Raw genomic sequence first — 20,004 nt, forward strand, 5'->3', positions numbered from 1 at the left:
AGAGAGTGCTACTATCGAGGGGATTGAAGTTACCTACAAAGCTCCCGAAACCATTCTAAGAGAATCAAACGATAGACAGGAAATTAGAACTTCGCTTTCTCGCTAAATAAATTTTGTTTACCCACATCTGAGGACATTCCCTTGCAATTTACTGACCAACAACTCCCCAAATCAATTCACACGCTCTGCATTGTATTCACAATCGTCTACGTCACTTCATAAACATCAAATGTTGGAATTTAGACGAGGACTGAAAACCTACATAGTAGGGAAATCTGGGGGTGAAAATCTCCCAGGGTGCTGATCAAAATTCACATTGTGAGATTCGCAGAAATGTGGATTATGAGTGAGACTGAATCCTGTTTGTGAATGAGACGTTCCGCAAACATAGAAATGCCCATGTTTTGGTTTCATGTGTTTCACAACTTATGATCCTTCTGGCAAGAAAAGGCAGGTTTATCATACAATATTGATATCGGTTTTCAGCATATACAAGTTTAAGAATAAGCATACAAAGTACAAAGCCAGAGTTTAGTCAACTTTTTGTGGTTATGGTTATGGTTATAGTTATAGTTAGTTATAGTTATAATATATTATAGTTATAGTTGTAGTAATAGTTATAATTATAGTTACGGATACGGTTACGGTTATGGTTATGGTTATGGTTATGGATATGGTTGATGGTTGATGGTTATGGTTATGGTTATGGTTATGGTTATGGTTATGGTTATGGTTATGGTTATGGTAAGGGATTTTTGCTTCCGTTAGATCAAATATGTAGGATAACAAATTCATCATTAACTAATGGCCTGCTGAAATTTATCTTTTAATGTTTGATTTTACATCATTTTTTAATGTTAAGAGGGAGAAAATTAGGTAAATGCTGTGTACCATTGCTATCCGAAATGGAAGACGTGTCATAGAAATTTAGTTATAGCAGTACTATTCCTCGTTTTCTCTTCTAGTGTTCTTATCTTACGATTTTAGCTTTGATTTTTTTTCTGTCTTTATTATATCCCGTTACACTTAGCCCGTACTCCAGATATATGACTTTTAGTTTCAATGGTAATAATAATAACAATTATAATAAGGGCAAAATTTATGCATGCTTTCTTCTTTTATTGTGCTTCCTTGAGCACCTAATCATGCATTGTTATGTGAAGCTGCGACGACATCATCCTCGTTCATTGTGATTTGATATAAATTTTGAAAACATTTTTATTCCTTATCCCAAGCATTATACATTCTGAAACTCATTATGCAGTGTATAACCAATTTATAGGTGTTCAGTTGCAAAAGTCTGAAAGTCATCCGAAAGTCTTCTTAAGTCAAATTACCTTTGGGATGTTAATAATTTTTGCTCCAGTAATCTTAATAATAGTAAGGAGTACTGTCAAGGTTTCATCAAAACACATTTTCTAGCTTCAAGAGTGGTCAGGACAATACTGCATAACAGGGAAAGAGAGCACTATAATGCAAGAATCATAACTTTAAAGTGAACTTTGCAGTCAGGCGTTTCTTAAGTGAGCATGAACCCGGCAGTGAGATAAATAAGTTGATCCTTGGCTTGGTTGGTTGATGACTCACCCCGGCCTTATCTCGTGGGTGTGTCCTCAGGGGGCCGGAATGCCTAATTTGTTGTTTGATATGTCCGCGCAGACGATCACGGCCCAGTCGCCATCCATCACCCGATAGTTTCCTACCCAGCGCGCCAAAACAAACACTCATACAGAAAAGCCCGGGCAATTACTCTTGATCTAGTTTAGCCTACTTCGAAGCTACAACTTATTTATTTTTATTCTACACTGCAACTCGCTCACATGAGATAATGTGTGAAACGGTTGCATTCGTTCGAGTAATCACACTTTTCCGAAACATTAAAAGGGTCCACTCGAAATTTTTATGAACAACTTCGTTCGGTATCAGTTTCCCTGTACAGCAATCGTTTTAATGATATTTCAAACTCACTTCATTACGACTTGCTCCATAAATTCACAGCAATGCAGGACTCTTCATTTGCTTGTTTACTTATCTATCAATGAATCGCGCCCCCATTTTCATACATCTGACCTAAAATTCTACCTTTGCTTATATATATATATATATATATATATATACATATATTGGTTATTGATTGGTTAAAATATGGTTATTCACGAAATATAGTGTATAAGCAATCTTAACATAATAGACTTCTTTAGATTGTAAGTAGTTTTACATTAAAAAAATAAAATGATCTATTTATATTACATTAATTGTTTATAGGATTAAAATAAAAAGTCGCCAAAGGGGCTTACAAAGGTGTATATTGACTGCACGGAACTATTCTAAGCTGACAAATGACATTGACGGTGAGCTCGTTAATCATCCATTGACCTGGAAGTTAGCTGGAATGTTGAATACAAACGGCCTGGCATAAAACTATAAGGTATTTGGGTATTTAATCCAACTGTTTCGAATGACAAGTCGTTTGATACGTAAAACGTCCCAAGGTGATTTCGTGATAGAGACCGTCCATTTACTTCACATTATCAGTGATATGACTGCCAAACACGACGAAGTTTTTCTCTCTACGCCAAAGCGCAGTAAAGGTGACTTAGGAGAGTGAGTTTACTCCTGACAGATGTGAGTTTATAGACTCCATCCTATCCTCTATTTCCCAAAATTCCCGGTTGAAAAAGGAATTTAGTCATCATTTCCGGTACTTTGCTTGCTGCTTTGGTACTGAGATTGGAAAAGATAACGACCTGGAAGTTAGCTGGAATGTTGAATACAAACGGCCTGGCATAAAACTATAAGGTATTTGGGTATTTAATCCAACTGTTTCGAATGACAAGTCGTTTGATACGTAAAACGTCCCAAGGTGATTTCGTGATAGAGACCGTCCATTTACTTCACATTATCAATGATATGACTGCCAAACACGACGAAGTTTTTCTCTCTACGCCAAAGCGCAGTAAAGGTGATTTAGGAGAGTGAGTTTACTCCTGACAGATGTGAGTTTATAGACTCCATCCTATCCTCTATTTCCCAAAATTCTCGGTTGAAAAGGGAATTTAGTCATCATTTCCGGTACTTTGCTTGCTGCTTTGGTACTGAGATTGGAAAAGATAACGAGTTAAATGAATGGCGAAATGCTTGCGATTTATTGAGATTTGAAACTTCCTCTTGACAAATTAAACCTCATTCTTTCGCAAACCGCCGACAGATAAAATCAAAAAGATATTAGCTCACGTAACTAGTACCCACTTTTCAGTTATGGTTATTTATTCCGAGAGTTCGTATTCCGAAGTTTCGTTGATCCGAAAATGAAATAAGGTTCATTAATCCGAAAATGAGGTTCTTACTTCCGAAAATGAAAATACGGTGTTGTAGTTAAAAAAACAAACAAACAAAATGGTAGGACATCAAGCAATGAAAATTGAATAAAAACACTCACACCCACACATCCACACAACCACACACACACACACACACACACACACACATCGAGAGAGAGAGAGAGAGAGAGAGAGAGGCATGACGTATATAAATGCACACAAACGCATGTAGAAAAAAGTAGAGAAATACATATGTAATTGTAATGAAGTAATTGATGAAAAAAAGTATTCTCCTCCTCTGCCGGATGACACACACCCCCTCTTCTATATCATCATTAGGATGAGCCATACACACATTATTCAATTTTCGGATTAAAGAACCTTATTTCAGTTTCGGATAAACAAACCTTATTACAATTTCCCACTAACGAACATTCAGGATAACGAACCTTCGGAATAACAAATCCTAGTTCAAGCTCGGCTGTACGAACCGTCGGAATAACGAACCTTAGGAATAACGAATCTCCGGAATAACGCCACAAATGTTCGAATTAACGAACCCTTTATAATTTTCGGATTCAAGAATCTCTAGGTATAGGGCATTTGTGAGTTTCGGAAGAACAAAACTTCGGAATAACCAACCTTTTTTCATTTTCAGATGGAAGAGATGGTGAGATAATGACATTTTTTATGAAATATAAAAGAGCATACTATTCTAAGAAGAATTCAAAGTTTATATTTGAAGAGTTTGTTCGCAAAAACCGATAAGTCCATTTTTGAAGATTTTGAGGCACGGTCTCTGTCATAGAGTACAAAATGATACCTTTTAAATGATATATTGGACACTACATAATATAAAGGTACATTTTTGAAGTAATGGTCAGAAGAAGCAAAATTTTTCTTATCATCCTCTTTATTTTTCTTGACCTTTAATCGCAAATATCTCCATTTGGCAAATATGGACTTATCGGTTTTTGCAAACAAACTCTTCATTTGGTGAAAATTGGTTTTGAAGTGGATGAGATATTAAAAAAAAGAGGTCCTAATAAAAAGTGGGGTCCACCTTTTATTAGGACTACTTTTTATTTTACTTTTTTTTTTGGATGTCTCAGCACGGAAGAAAAAAGTTGAAATCTAAATCCATCATCTCAATCAAACTATACTATCCCTTTAACAAACCTTCGGAAAAAGAACATCATCCCAATTTTCACCCATGTTCCTGTTCAAAAATTTTGCTACTAACCTCAATGGAACTGTTTTACCCATATCCTTGCAAAAAAAAAAGAAGACAAATGATATCATACTTCTTTTCTCTCTATATTTGAGATTTACAGAAAAAAAAATATACGTGTAATGATACTCTATCGACTTTTCAGTGACTCAAAACGTGTTTGTTTGTTTTTTAGGAAAATAATGTTACAGATACATAGCATTGAGATACAAATTAAGCGAGAGTATTACAACAATAATTTCTGCCAGAAGAAAAGAGTATGATCTTTATGAATATAAAAACAAGGTTTACAATATTTCCAACTGCTTCTCGTAAGTAAAATGTTTTGTGATTAGCCTGAATTCTTTGATGAGGCCTCGAACCCATGTTTTCTTTCGTATTGACAATATTTTGAACGAATAATGATAATCAGAATGTACAAAAGTTTATCAAACAAATTACCACCCATGATTTCACCTAACGAGTTTTACCCTTCGCAATAATTCGATAGATATTTTCTTCGAGGCAAGCACATAAATCATCGATACTACAACATATCTCAACTTTCCAAGAATTTAAAATAATGAAATAAGTTTCATTATTCCGAAGGTGCATTTGTACAGACCTCCCTCCCCATTTTCAGCTTGACGAACCTTGTCTTATTTTCGAACTAACGAACCTTCGGAATAAAGAACCTTCGGAATAAATGTTCGATTTAACAAACCCTATTACATTTCCGGATTAACGAACGTCTAGGTTAAGGAATTTGTGTGTTTTGAAATAACGAACCTTAGGAATAACCAGCCTAATGTCATTTTCGGATTAATGAACCTTCGCAATAACGAACATCACCTATGGGCAACATGTTCATAAACCAGCGTGAAAAGTTTGGGAAGCGAGTTGTAGATATTTGGCACAGAGTAATGTTTATCAAGCTAGCCACCACACCTGGTACGACACACCCCTACTGGCACTGACGGTACAACGCCCTACTCCGGGAGTGCAGGAATGCGTCACCAAGATACCGGAAAAAATTGGACAGTTGTTTCCAAGACTTTGGGATCTTCACAAAACCAAAATGATGCGGTTAGAAACTTCCCAAGACCCGAAAGTCATTCTCGAATAAACAGAGCTCTCTCGCTCTCAAGGAAAATGCCATAGATCATGCCAGTCCCTCACCCCTGCCTGTTTCTTGAGCAAATTTCCTTGGGATAAAACAAACATTCCTCCATTAAAATTCTTAAACTTTTTGTGTTTGTGCCCATTTTTCCATTCCGAAGTCAGTGTATATTAGCATGACACTGTTATCCCTGCATCACATGCACTCTTTCACACAATATTGAAACGGATGATGTTCGCAATTACAAAGGTTCGTTATTCCACAAATGAAAGAAGGTGTGAAGTAACAAACCTTCAGAATTATGAACCTAATTTCGTTTTCGGATTAACGACCATTCTGAACATCGTACTGGGGTTTTTTTCGATTTTGGGATTAACAAACCTTGTTTTATTTGGGGTCATTTTGAGATTAACGAACGTCGGAGCAACCAATTTTATTTCATTTTCGAATCAGCTTACCTTCGAGGTAATGAACCTTATTTCTTTCTTTTTTTCTTCTTTTTTTTTTTTGATGAACGAACCTTCGGAATAGCGAACTTTATTTCACTTTCCGATTAAGAGCCTTTGAAATAACGAACCTTTGGAATAACGAACTGTAACCGTTGAAAGAGGGTATAGAGATAATGCGAGTTAATTTCTCCATCGTAGGACTTCTCGTCTGGTCTTGCAAATCGATCTCTACGTAATATCGTTCCTGGTGACGTTAGAGAATGTCATCGAGTTAATCTCAGACTCGAAGGTTTAGACCCTATGGGCCTCTGCCGCAAATCGAAGTACACGGCTGAGTTTGCTCTTTTGTCGGACGACGAGTATGGGTAGCAAGTCACCTGTCAGATAGGACCACAGGGGCCTTGGGGTAAAATGTAAGGTTCGTTGCACCTTGGTCTTACATCTCCGAAGGCGCTTATGACAACATTCCACGCATGATCGACATGGCACATGAAACATGAAGAGTTGATTCGCTTCTTACAGCTCTCGAGTCTGGAAAGAGTTTGCTGAACCCTCCTATCAAGGCTGACGCGAATAAAGCGGGATGTTGTAGAACTCTTCATCCTAACGGACGAGACACTTTGATGTGGTGTAAAATATCTCTCCAGAAAACAACATTTCAGGAATAATTTGACTCGGACAAGTCTTGCATTAATGCAATCTACACTACAGCAGGACAGTCTATGGAAGATATGACTAATTTCACTATGTTATGAAAATACCTGAACACACACACACACACATAGCGGAGTTTGACCACAAAACCAGTTAAAATCCACTTTTCTCAATTTGAGATATTTCCGATGAAAACCGCTAAAGGGACTGATACTAAAGAAATATGAAATATTTTACTTATAACTTCATATTCTCTGTTAAGTAACAAGTTCTTACTAGTTATATCTTATACCAGGTAGGCCTATATCGTATACCTGGAAATGTTATATCTTACCCGTTTTGTGATTAAACTCTTCATGTTGTGGCACTTGCCTTCTACCTTTTTTCTCTCGAACATTACAGTTATCTAAAGGTCAATTTATCTACTTATTTAGTCCTTTCCGGCATGTTTCATCCTTAAGACTTCTTTCCCCCCCCCCCCTCCCCCTTCAATGTACACCCACTTTCATTCTTCTCCCTCTCTATCCAGCAGACAGGTTAATGACAATGACAATACCCGATCATTCTTATCCTAACTCGTTGACAACGATGAGTCAGGCGTGAGGAATTTTCTCTTCCGTGAAAATAATGGAGAGGATTATAAATTGCCGATGTTAGTTGTGTTTTCCATCACAGATCAGAGGTGCCTGATAGGGCTGTAAAAAAAGGACACTCGTCTACGTCCTTCTTTAGTTTGTTGTAGAATTATTTTCAAGGCTCATCGCAGAGTATCTGACGATTTTGTTTTCTTTTTTTTTTACATTCAACGGAATTTCATGTTCTGACTTTCGGGAATTTCTTTGTTGTAGAATTATTTTCAAGGCTCATCGTAGAGTATCTGGCGATTTTTCCCCCTTTTTTACATTCAACGGCATTTCATGTTCATACTTTCGGGAATTATTATGTTCATACTTTCGGGAATTATTATTTCCAAGGCTCATCGTAGAGTATCTGGCGATTTTTCCCCCTTTTTTACATTCAACGGCATTTCATGTTCATACTTTCGGGAATTTCTTTGAAAATCAGGTAAATAGGATGCTTTGAAAAAAAAAAAGTCGATTCGATAATCCATTGACACATACTTTACTTCCTCAAATCAGGAGTGATTAAGGCTTCTACTTCCTTGCTAAAAACTAATTCTCTTTATCGATGTAACACGATTCTTCGCATTGATAATTCGTATGTCGAACCATCATTAAGAAGAACAAGTGGTCCTGATGATACAGCACGATAATGGTTATACAGTAATGATAGTCATTATAACTATTGGTGATAGCTTGATGCATGTCATATCAAAAACAAAATTACACACGACAGTCTAAAGACACTCAAATTTGCGTAATTAGGTCTATACAGATACTTTAAAATAATATACGCTGCAAGCATTGACGCTTAAATTGTAGTTCTAATGAACAGTCAGACGCATTCTCGAATTACAATTTTTAGCCCCAGTGTATAATGACTTAAACAAAAATAAACCTTTGTACTGTACCATTCGACCCACTGAATACAACAACTCACCCTGTCCCCCTTCGTTTTCTTTCATTGTATCTTTCCCCCTCCCCCTTTCTTTTCAGCTCGGCTTTCGATCCCCTCCATTGCCCTCCTTTTCGGCGACTCTCGCCCCAAATATCCCGAGCTTCTTGAGCAGGACGCTAGAGCTAACCCGTAGCAGGACACGGGGAGGCTGCTTAGCCCCTTGGACAAACAGAGAGACCATTATCATAATCAGTACAACGGATTAAGCACACCCCCATGGGGTGAAACTTTAGATCCCGCCGTCGGGATTGTTCCCCCCTACAATATTGAATCCATCCGCCCTTATTAATACGGCACACCGGCCCATGGGTTATGTATGTGGTGGCAGTTCAGGCTCTGATGTGAGCGTTCTTGCGGCTTACACAGGCGTGCCTGCTCACGCCCATCTGTGCAGTGATCGACTTCAATTTTGGATTTAGACGACAATTTTAGGGTTGGACTGATTAGTTCACTTGTTTGGACATGACAGATGCTGACGAGAAGACCTAAAACACACACACACACACACACACACACACACACACACACACAAACAAAAACAAAAAACAAACAAACAAACCAAAACAATAAAATTATTAAAACTAATATTTTGCTGTCGTACAGCTACATGACAAAGAGCGTTTAAACTACTGCTACAGTTGTCAAACATTATAATGAAGGAAGGGATCATGAAAAACATCCTTTGTACGCATGCGCATGTTTTTACATCGTATACAGATTTTTTTTTGTAAGAATCTCTCGATGATATGTACGGGTCCGGCACCCAGTAGTTTCAAACGATCTATGAATAGTATAGTAATAATAATAATAATAATAATAATACCACTGCTCTACCAGAGGGCCCTGCCATTATGATTACCCTAATTGCGTTGCCAGTACCCATTTATGCACCTGGGTCGAGAGGGACATGGTGGGTTAAAACATCTTGTCCAAGGACGTAAGCACTGGGCAGGAATCGAACTCGGTTCCCCCGATCGGGAGTCGGGAGTCTTATCCACTATTGCCCATAGCGCTTATCTGTATTTTTCCATGAAAAGGAGGATGGAAGTATGGCTGTCTTTCTTGTTATCCTTGGTCTCAGAGATATGTAATTGATACATACACCTACCCACAAGAACAACGACCAAACACTGATCACCTATGACGCTTTGCTTTCACACAAAATCACCTCCAGATGTAAATTGAAATTCGAAAAGTTCAACCTATCAGAGACAGATTACAAAGATTTCGATAAGTATACAATACGAATTGTGAGTGTCATTTGTCAGCGATTCATATATATTAATATCATCGCAAACGGAGTAGCTTTTGAAAGTAAAGTTTCCTATAAAGGGACTCCACAGGCCATTGCCTCTGTCAAAGTTTACTCGGCTCATTTCAGGTAATTGCGTTGTAAAATAGAGGCTCTCCATCGTAATATTAAGGGTTTTGTTCTCTGAAATAAGGGACGAAAGCCGAAAGTGACTGCGATAATCCAAAAGAAAACAAACATAATGCCCAACAGATTCCATTCGTCTGCGACAAAACTTCTAAAGTGCGTCTGAGTCTACCGACAAAGTGTTATTGAGGCAAATTGATCTACCTACTCAAATCGTTTTGGAGATTTTCGTTCAATTTCTGTCCGTTACTTTTACATTTGTCTAATGTTCAAACGGTTTCCCGCTACCCGGTGTGCCATAATTTCACCCACGCGCACCGGCCACAGAAGTAATCAATCTTAATGAATTGGCGGGGCGCATGCGCGTTTCAGACAGCATTATGACGTAAATTCCGAGACTAGTCCGTCGAGTGACAGAAGTGAAATCTGCAATTGTGTGTCAAAATCGAGTGTCAATGGTCGAATGATCGTCATCCCACCCCCTTGACGTCAGCTCACTCCAACCAATCAGAAAAGTATGAACACCAATTGTTGTCTTTGTTTGTCTAATTTTGGTTGTTTTTTTTCTTATTTTGCAGAATAGATGATTGTTGGACAAATCATATTCATGTTGGGCTAGACAAGTGAGGTGGTGCTATATTTAGAATTTATTCCATATAGCTGCCAAACTATTTCTTGCTGCGAATAAGGATTCGTAATTTGTGATTAGTCAGTCTAAACTTCTTCCTTTACTGTTAGTTCCTGGCTGTAGAACAAAGCGATTCATTGGTTTTAGGCCTCCTGTTATTCAACGACCAACCAGGACCTGCCTTTGCAAACAAAAAGAACAAGACTAAAACCAAAACCTCTGCAGTATGTTTAAATGATTAACCACTTTGAATCACCAGCGGTTTATTGTAGTTCGTCTATAACGCCGAGATCTAAAAAACTGTGAAAATGCCTGAAATGAGAAGGTCTTCGCAGTTCATGCGTGAATTCAGGGAATGTAGACAAGACAGGTGAAACATTCAGTGAAGATTTGAGATTAAAAAAAAAACAATCAATCCATTCAAAAGTTTTGAATTTAGTTTCTATGTGACGTCTTCGTTGTATGAGAACTCTACAGGAAGCTATTTTTGCAAATCGTCATCTTTTTGGAAAGTTCACATTTCTCTGCTTGACCCGTTCCCGAGGCATGATGGCATATGTTGTTCCCAATGCCTTATGAAGGGATTTGATCACTTGGTTTTTCGATGTCCCAGAACTTGTTTTTTCTTTTGGTGAAATTCTTTAATTATATGTTCTTTATATCAATCTAATGCTTTCACTTTACGAATTTATCGAGCCAAGTGAACAAAATTACATTAAAAACAAATCACGAACTATTGGCTTAGTTGTGCCATGTTCTGTCTTTGTTGATATTACTACCGGGCACTGGACTAAGGAAAACGCCTGGCTCAACCATCACGTCTTTTTAAACAGGGTTATTCAAATTATAAAGTCAATCCTGTCTACAGCGGTCAGTCAAGGAAAACAAAAAAGTGACCATCATAGACAGGCAGCCGCTATAGACAGATTCTTTAACATGCTTTTTTTTCTCTCGGAGTGAATTGTTTATAGTGGTCGTATACGGTAGACAGGTGGTCGCTAAGGACAGGTTTGACTGTATTAATGTAATGTGGAGTGAAACAGTCTTTGTGTTCAGGAATCGGGCTTCAAAGGTTCCTTCACACGGCTTCGAGCTAAGTATACATAAAGTACATTCAGGGCAACCCTGAGTAACATCAGCCTTGTGTAAAATAAAGAATGCTGCCTTTCCTGAACTCAACAACAACAAAAAAAAGACAAAGTGGCCGTCGCATGAAAGCACACTTTCCGACGTCAATACAGCCTTTGGACATAGAGTGGAATGGAAAAAGAAAATATTAGTCAGCACCTGGAAGGGTCGTTATGTGATTGGTAATGGAAGATGGCTAGAGTCGCTGCCTTGTTAAGTTCTTGTCACTTCCCCATTATCCAATATGCATTCAGCTGTTTGATTTCTTCACCTCTAAGCTGGTGATTTGGCTCAGTCCGTCTGCATCCAGCTCTAAAGGACACGGGTTCGATCCCCGAGTCTACTTGAGCAATGTTGTGTGTCATTTTACCGTCCCCTTTAGTAAGAGGCAAGACACTCTGTCCCTCAGATATAGGACATAAGATGGAGGTCCCGTGTGTGGGAGAGTCACAACTCATGCACGTATAAGATCACGCTTCATTCATTTATCGCAAATAGCAGGGTGTTTAACCCGTTGAAGTGGTACCGCCTCACATCCAACTGGACCCCATGGAATACCAGCTGCATCCATATCCAGGTGGATATTGGCTATCCAGCCATCTTCTCAGATGGAAATATGAAACAAACAAACAAACTAGATGATGTTTGAGGATCACACCTGCTCATTTTCGACGATGGTTTGTAGCTACATACCGATGTACCAATACATGATGTCATCATTTAAATATGTTTAAACATTTTTCTGCACAATGTGATAAGCGACAACAATAGAATGTACCATCAAAATATGGAAAACATGAGCTACATGATTTAATCTTTTTTTACAAGATTGGTTTTACATCTTCACTGAATTTTGACAGGAAGTCAGTAATTGAGGTGTTTTCCCCCTTTGCTCTGTCTGATCTTACTCCTAAAGTTTGTAAATGATGTTATTGAAGTTTTTAAATTTGAAACGTATCTTTTCTACAAATGAAAGATTTAAAAAAATGAAACATTCATTCAGCTTCAAAAATCGAACGAAATGCACAAAACCCTTTTCTGGTATAATCAACTGTAGGGTATCGATTAAGCCAGGTTATCACTTGTATATGATGTTAGATTGTAGCATTGAAATTATATAGAAAGTCAACTTTTTGAGATCTGTTGCCTCATTTTACGTTTGGAAAAAATGTCCCCTTTTAGATAATGATGTTATCTTCTCCAAATGAGAGTGGTTCGCCAGTGGGCTACAATTTCCACTATCACCAGCAACCAGCATTCCCGTTGCAGACTTTTGCTGCTGAGCTACTAATTGTCCATCCATATTTGTATAGTGTTATTATTTCTCCTGTCTGCCGTTGCATCAGCGAGGCACCTTAAACCGCTTCTAACCACACGACGTTTCAAGAATATCAGCTGCAAATAACTTACTCGTTTTATGCAGATAAAGTCGTTGTAGATTTCAGCGAGAGAACACAATCTTTGAGATGAGTTTTCACTTTGTAATTGATAATATTACATTGATCAATCTACACCATTCCTTTAAAGTCAACTCCCATTTATATGCTCCTAAAAATGCCCTACCTTATTTCATGAGGTGAAAAATCGGAGTCAGCCATAATATTTCACATTCTGAGCATTCCCTTGTAACCATCCTTGGTGCAATTAGGGAAATGCGTTTCATGTCATACATTTTGTATTTGAATTTTATGGGGTCAGATGTCGTTCATTTTACCAGCCGCTGTAATCTAGTGGGACACATAAATCTGTCGTGAATAAATTTGGTAATGTTGTCTTTTAGATTGAAAAGTTAACTCTTTCTTACAATACGTAATCTAGATTATTTCAACCGCTTTGACATTGCAGGTTATGAATTCAAATCACTCCGTTCATTCAATACATCAGTTGTTCTGGTCTATACAATGATCTTGTGGTCTCTATCCAATTTCTTCTACATCATCTTTCGAACGTCGATATGAAACTTTAAAATGTTGAAGTACATCCCAGCTAACTGATCCTGAGCTATTTCCCATTCCCAAATTGGTAGTCCTATAAGTTCCTTGCAATTTTCGATGAAACTTGCTAAGAGTCAACAGAATGAGATTAGACAGGGTGATTGTCCATCTCAGTGAAAATTGTGAAAACTTTCCGGAGATGAACTTGTCAATAAAGCTTGGAAATGAAGTAAGATGCGGAGTAGAAACAATGGGCAAAATGGAAACTTTTGGATGAAAAAAAAATAACACTCAAAAGCTAACCTCAAGAGCCTGCTATATAGGGTCCTACTCCAACGTTACTGGGAGCAAAGTAAATATTTGACAGATACTTGTCACTGTGTTGCATGAAATTGTAGTGACTTTGATTTACAGTCGTGATGATTGAAAAGCCCTCAAATGCTTGAAAGATTCCACAACATACAAGGATCTCTTGTACCCAGTCCAAGAAGACATGTGCATACTGAACGATAAAACATTCATACAGCCCATCGACAATTATTGTTAAGTGAATGGATTAAATCAATAGTCTTGCCGCATTGTAAAAATTTTTATTGGTACTACTATTATCAGAGGTGCTTAAGGTTCCTCATGTTAGGTTTCAAACAGTTATCAATCTAAAATAGGAATGAAATATATTTTAGAGTAAACATGAACAATCTAATAAATGAATAATGAATGATAATTTGACGTCGTTGTTTGAACATGTTGAAAGGGGAATATAGATCCCTGTAGGTAATTAAAGTCAACCAGTTTCATGAGATACTGCCAATGAACAAGCGTTTTGCAACCCAAAACTTCAGTGAAATTTATGAGTTTCATCGTCAATATCGTACAAGGCTCTCCACGAATTCTTGACTCAGGGTTAAACATTCGACTCCTTTTTTTTTTCACCTTGGATTTCATAGTTTCTATTCGTTATAATGTTGGTATTAAAATACTATGTAACAATCTCAGGGTGAAGCTTGAGTGGTCAACATGTCAGTGGTTACACCACTTTGGCTTGTCTCGTAAGACTGTACCTTTATAACCTTCTTGGAATGTCTTTTATGGATAATTTGGCTTTAATATCCTATAGAGCTCCTTTTCATTTCGGAGAGATAAAAGAGGGGGACACTTTGCCAACATTCGCATGTGTGCCGGTCTATGATACCAGCGTACAGGGTGGAGCAAGGTCATCGACTGAAGACGAGACATAAAGTGCAGAGTGATTGGTGAATTGTCACGAATAAGTGATAACTACAGAAAGTTAAACATCCAAGATAACGATCTGGGAGGAGACTATTGGTTAATACCCAATAAGTGTAGAAGAGGTCAGAAGATGAATTTATGAGCGCTACTAGACACAGTATCAACCCTTGTTTGATGATGAGCTCTGTAAAGACTAAAATGTGATTTGTGTTTCCTCATGTTCTCGGTAATTGATGAGACTTGCCAATAAATACAAGCCACTAAAGCCACGTTTTGACACTATTCCTGTGGCTTCTGTGATCCTTCAATGGTTATTTCAGAGAATAGACGCACTTTTGGCTTCCATTTTTAGGAGACCGCTTGCCACTTGTGAATTTCCGTAACTATCCCATTCAATATAGTCAATTTGATATACAAACATTACAAATAAAATACATGCGATATTCAAAACCGTTCTTCTCTCACAAACTTTCTTTTGAGGAACTTTCATACCCATATATTAATCGCAAAATCATTGCAAGTCATCGTTTCATACATATGATGTCACTTAAGTACAGTATAATATGCATTTTAACGTGACATTACCTGTTATTTGAATATTGTCTTGTATGCTAGGTTTTGACATGACAAGGGAACATATAGAGTGTTTTTAAAACAAAAATGCGACATAAACGTGGCTTATAGTACAAAAGAAAAAAATTCCTTTCATGGAGTTTCCCTCTATTAAAACTGCCAAACGAAAAGTGCGTAAGGTGCTTCATCTTCACCCGCTACAACTGACCTTACTTCCTCATATCAAAACAAAGTACGTATACTCTCGCATACACACAAACACACTCTTTCCTCTTCTCTCCCATATTGCCCTTCCCCCCCCCCCACCATATACCTCTCTCTCCCTTCATCTCTCCCTATACCCCTCTCCCCTTTATCTTTCTATACGTCTCTATCTCCATGATATCTCTATCCCTCTATATGTTTCTCTCACCCTCTATCTTTCTATGTGTTTCAATCTCTCTGTATGTCTCCCTCTACCAGTCCTCTATCTTTCCGTTTATGTCTCCATCCCTCAATATATCCGTCTGTCTTTCTATATGTTTCTATATTACTATATGTTTCTATCTCTCGGTATATCTCTCTCTACCTCTATTTTTCTATTTATGTCTCTGGGCTTTTTACACTTGTGTTTCTTAATAACGGACTTTCTCTGACCCAGGACTATCGTTAGTCCCGTACCAATTTTTTCAGCTTTTTACACTCGCCAATTAGTCCCGTACTATCTCTTGTCCGGGGCTGAGGAGAAAACTGACCTTTTTACACTCGTATTTCTTAGCCCCGGACTTTCCAAACCACATGAATATTCATAATTACGCTGTGTACTGTACACGTACACGCACGCACCGGCAGCACTTGATTACCTCGTTTCTGATTGGTCAGTGAGGGTCAGACTTCGTCTCCGTCGCTTAGCCCAGGATTATTTTTTCGTTCTGTTTACACTCACTTGCTTGGCACCGCAATTGCGGTGCTAACCCTCCCGTACCAACGGTGGGGCTAAGGCCCCCCCCCCCCTTAGCCCCACCGTTGGTCCGGGGCTAAGCAAAAATTTACAAGTGTAAAAAGCCCTTATCTCTCTATAATATCGGTCTCTCTATATATCTTGGTATGTGTCTCTATCTACATATATGTCTCTTTATAACTCTCTCTATATATTATATGTCTCTCTTCCTCTTTCTCTCTTCCCTCTCTGCTTTTTTTCTCTCTGTTTCGCACTCGACTTCAGCTCACTAGTTATCATAGTTAGTAATTGATTGTAGTATCGTTGAAGCTATTAACAATCACGCGTAGAGCATACTGTAGCTACATCACATTAACGTCAGTTTTCGAGATTCTGGCCATGAAATTCAATTTACTACAACAACATTAACATGACTATGACATCATAAATAGGTAGGAGACATGGAATATTTTTTGCCTGACTGTGACTAGACCACAACTTTCAGCACAAGAAGAAGAAACTCAACTTTGTCATTTCACACCGGTATCATACATTTCCATGTGTGGTTTAACTGATATAATGCCTATATATATTTCATGACGTAATTTCGTGGAAATCACAGAGCGTCTACAAAGAGAATGTAACTACTGTATCTTTAAAGATCAAAATAAAGAGAGGATGAATGGACATGATGGATGAGACGAGATGATAGACTCACCAGTACTGTCGACCTCTTGGGATCTGCTAGTGCCGAAGAGACACGCACATAAACAAAGGAAAAGTAATAAATAAATAGAGCTCATCGCGGCAAGCTGGACGGTCAGTTTGTTCGGTCAACAGAGTGTGTGATTGCTGGAGAGTGGATGTTGATGGAACGTGAACGATGGGTCGCGACAACGAAGGAGGCAAAAGGTCTGCGGTGTGGAGATGTCGCGAACACTCAGGACAGCGTCGTGTGAGTCGCGCGGACACGTTTCGCCATCAACTGGTCAGTGAGCCGCCTTCTTTTGGTCGAACGCAGAATCAATAGGGCGAGTGAGAGGAGGAGAAGAGAGAGTGTTCATCGACACCTTTGCGTGATCCGGCGTAGCCGATGTGTGGGAAGGCCTCTATTTCGTTACTATATATATATGTATTCTATCTGACATATAACATCGGATGATGATAGGATGCCGAAGCCAAGATGAGGGACGCAAGACAATGGCGAAGACGGGATAAATCAGCTCCGACGTCACAATTCCTTTTCAAGAAAGCTTGACATGACGTAAGAATCAATACGCGCGTTCTCCATGGCTTCTTGACCGAAAATTTATGGAGAAGTGGTTGAAGTTCACGACGGAGAGGGAGTTGAAAACCGCGCCCGAACTTCGGCAGGATGCAATGAGAGAGGGGACGGCGCACACCAGAGCAAAGAACATGTCTAGAATGTGAGAGATCTGGGGGCTGAAAGGTGAATAACCACAATAGGATCCTCTCCGTTTATTCTCACAGTCGTACCTCATAAAGACAAAATAGAAGAGATGAGCGAGCGAGGGGATCTAGAGGGGAGGAGAGAGAAGAAAAAAAAAAACCTCCTCGGTCTGTAAGAACAGATTTGGAACGAGCTACCTCCTCCACCTCCTATTCCTCCTCTGCCTTTTCCCTCCTTGAGCGTGCGATCCTTCCTCCACTCTCCGATATACTTCCACCCAAACCTCTCTCCCTCTATCCCCCTATCACCTTCTCCCTTTCTTTTTGCTGCGGACTGATTCGCAATTAGAATGCAGAAGGACGCTGCAAACTTACAATATCAGCGTCGGCGTACCTGCCTCTGACTCGTCAATGAGGGCGCGCTGTACCCATTTAATTTCCATGCCCTTTGACTTGAGGAAGTCCGTGAAAAGAGGACACGAAAGCGGCGACAGAGAAAAAGTAACCGCTTTTCCTCTCCCCTTCGTCCTCGCTTCTTCTTCCTTATCCTCTTTCCTAGCTCCAAAGAATAACAAATCAACGTAGACTGGAAACGACTTCCACATGAAGTCAATGGCTCTCTCGAGAAACCATTAATGTCAAGTAATTAATTTCTAAATGTATGGTTCCTAACTTTAGAATGACATTCTAACAAACTGCTTTCCTCCCTTTGCGAATAACTCGTCGCTAAATTCAAACATCTGCAATTGCTCCGCGAGCTCCTTTCGTTTTGTTGCTCTCTCTCTCTCTCCCCTTTCTAGACTCCCAGTTATCGCCTCAGCGTATCCTGACGAGCAACTTAGGTCAACGTATGGTCGTCCCAGGCTGGGCGAAGTGTTTTGCTATCGTCTGGAAGAAGCACTCTCGATGAACAGAGAGAGGAGGAGAGTAAAGTAGGGCAAAGAAAGTTATTGGGGACGCCAGTGTACCAAGTCCGTCAGAGGATAGGCAGATGTAATTAGAGTGATCGGTCTATGACTCCGCTCTCCTTGAGACAAACCACCACCAAATATCAACACCATTCCACGGCTGACATATCAACTGCTACTCCGACGGAAAGAAAACAGGACGCGGAGCATTGGAACGCGGAGATAAACTCACTTTATGACACTTAAGAGGAGCTGCTTGCATGTTTAACATATCCATGCGGAAGATTCTCTTCAATTACCGGCCAATCTTTGTCCGGCTTCTCCAAAACACCCCCTATCCCTTTCGTCGAGGGAAGCGACAAAGACGCTTTCATTGAAACGGGATGACACGTGACTGAGTTGAATGCACTGTTAATACTATTATCACTATCCGATGGGATGCATAAAGAGTGACAGGGAGGAGGGCGACAGCTTAGACAAATCTTTGGATGTAAGGACAAGAGGAAAGGGAGAGGGGGGGGGGAGAGAAAACACACCCACTACACCAACCCTTCTCCGCCAAAAGATCGAGAATATAAAAACAGGACTTGCGACGGACGGAAAGGAAAACGACATGTCCTAATTTACATGCTTAGGGCCTTTCACCGGTACTCAAACGCTATTGGTTGTAAACAGACTAAATAGAATCTTAAGTCTGTGTGAGATTGGTATAGCATTGGTATAACAAGCGGCATCCATAATAAACTGTAAGCGACTGACCTGCAATTAGATCATAGACGGTATAGATCGCCCCAAATTAGAGACAAATTAGAGAATACCGTTTACACAATCACTCAAGTCGCATCCACTGGATTTTGCGATTTCTACTAGAAGTCAGTTCGCAGCCCTGTCAAATTGATTTGACCCCATGTCTATGGTTTTACTACTGAAGTAAATGCGACGTCTCTGTACACTGCTGCTTTCGAGAATCATTAAGAATTTGATGGAGCAATGTTGAGCGCGGGGGACGATGATAATGGTCTCAATCTTCGCAATTTGATATGATCCACGTTTTCCAGGAGCTGAAGTAATAAAGCGTGGATTCGTCAATAGGAAGAAATCTGCTACTTTATTAGATGGAGGGAGAAAATAAAAAGAAAACATTAACCCTTTTCCATCGTGTATATACTTGCAGGAATTGCCAAACAGGACTGTATCCTACAACACAGCAAACATAATAATATCTCTAACAAGGAATTTCACGTTGTGCCATCAACTATCTGTAAAATACACAATAAATGAACAACAAAACTAAACAAAACCAAAAGACAAAGACAAATTCAAAAAAGCCATTTATTTTGCATTCAGGCCTCTAAAGATCAAATCATCCTTGAAACTACCGTATTGTTCTTTGCTTTCGAGAAAATAAAGATAATGGCACCTGATGTTGATAACAACAAAATCAATAAAAAATATCAATGAATAAATGAATTTGAATTGGTTAATGAATCTGCTTTTATACAACAGTCTTGCGCATGCAGAATTTTGCCAGTATTGTGCATTAAACATTACAATGTTAAGAGAGA

The 20,004-nt window shown here is 39.0% G+C and overlaps 1 protein-coding gene across 1 annotated transcript in view; it reads right to left on the reverse strand.

The window, feature by feature from the left end:
- The window catches only part of LOC139720119 (signal peptide, CUB and EGF-like domain-containing protein 2), an 82,928-nt gene that overhangs the window by 46,792 nt on the left and 16,132 nt on the right, over positions 1-20,004 (reverse strand). Inside the window, 1 exon segment of the mRNA XM_071631491.1 lies at positions 14,908-14,923. Within this exon segment, the coding sequence (XP_071487592.1) occupies positions 14,908-14,923 (16 nt within the window).

This window comes from Diadema antillarum, unplaced genomic scaffold, assembly GCF_040938485.1.
Source record: "Diadema antillarum isolate AM-2024a unplaced genomic scaffold, OU_Dant_1.0 scf00000122, whole genome shotgun sequence".
NCBI lineage: Eukaryota > Metazoa > Echinodermata > Echinoidea > Diadematoida > Diadematidae > Diadema > Diadema antillarum.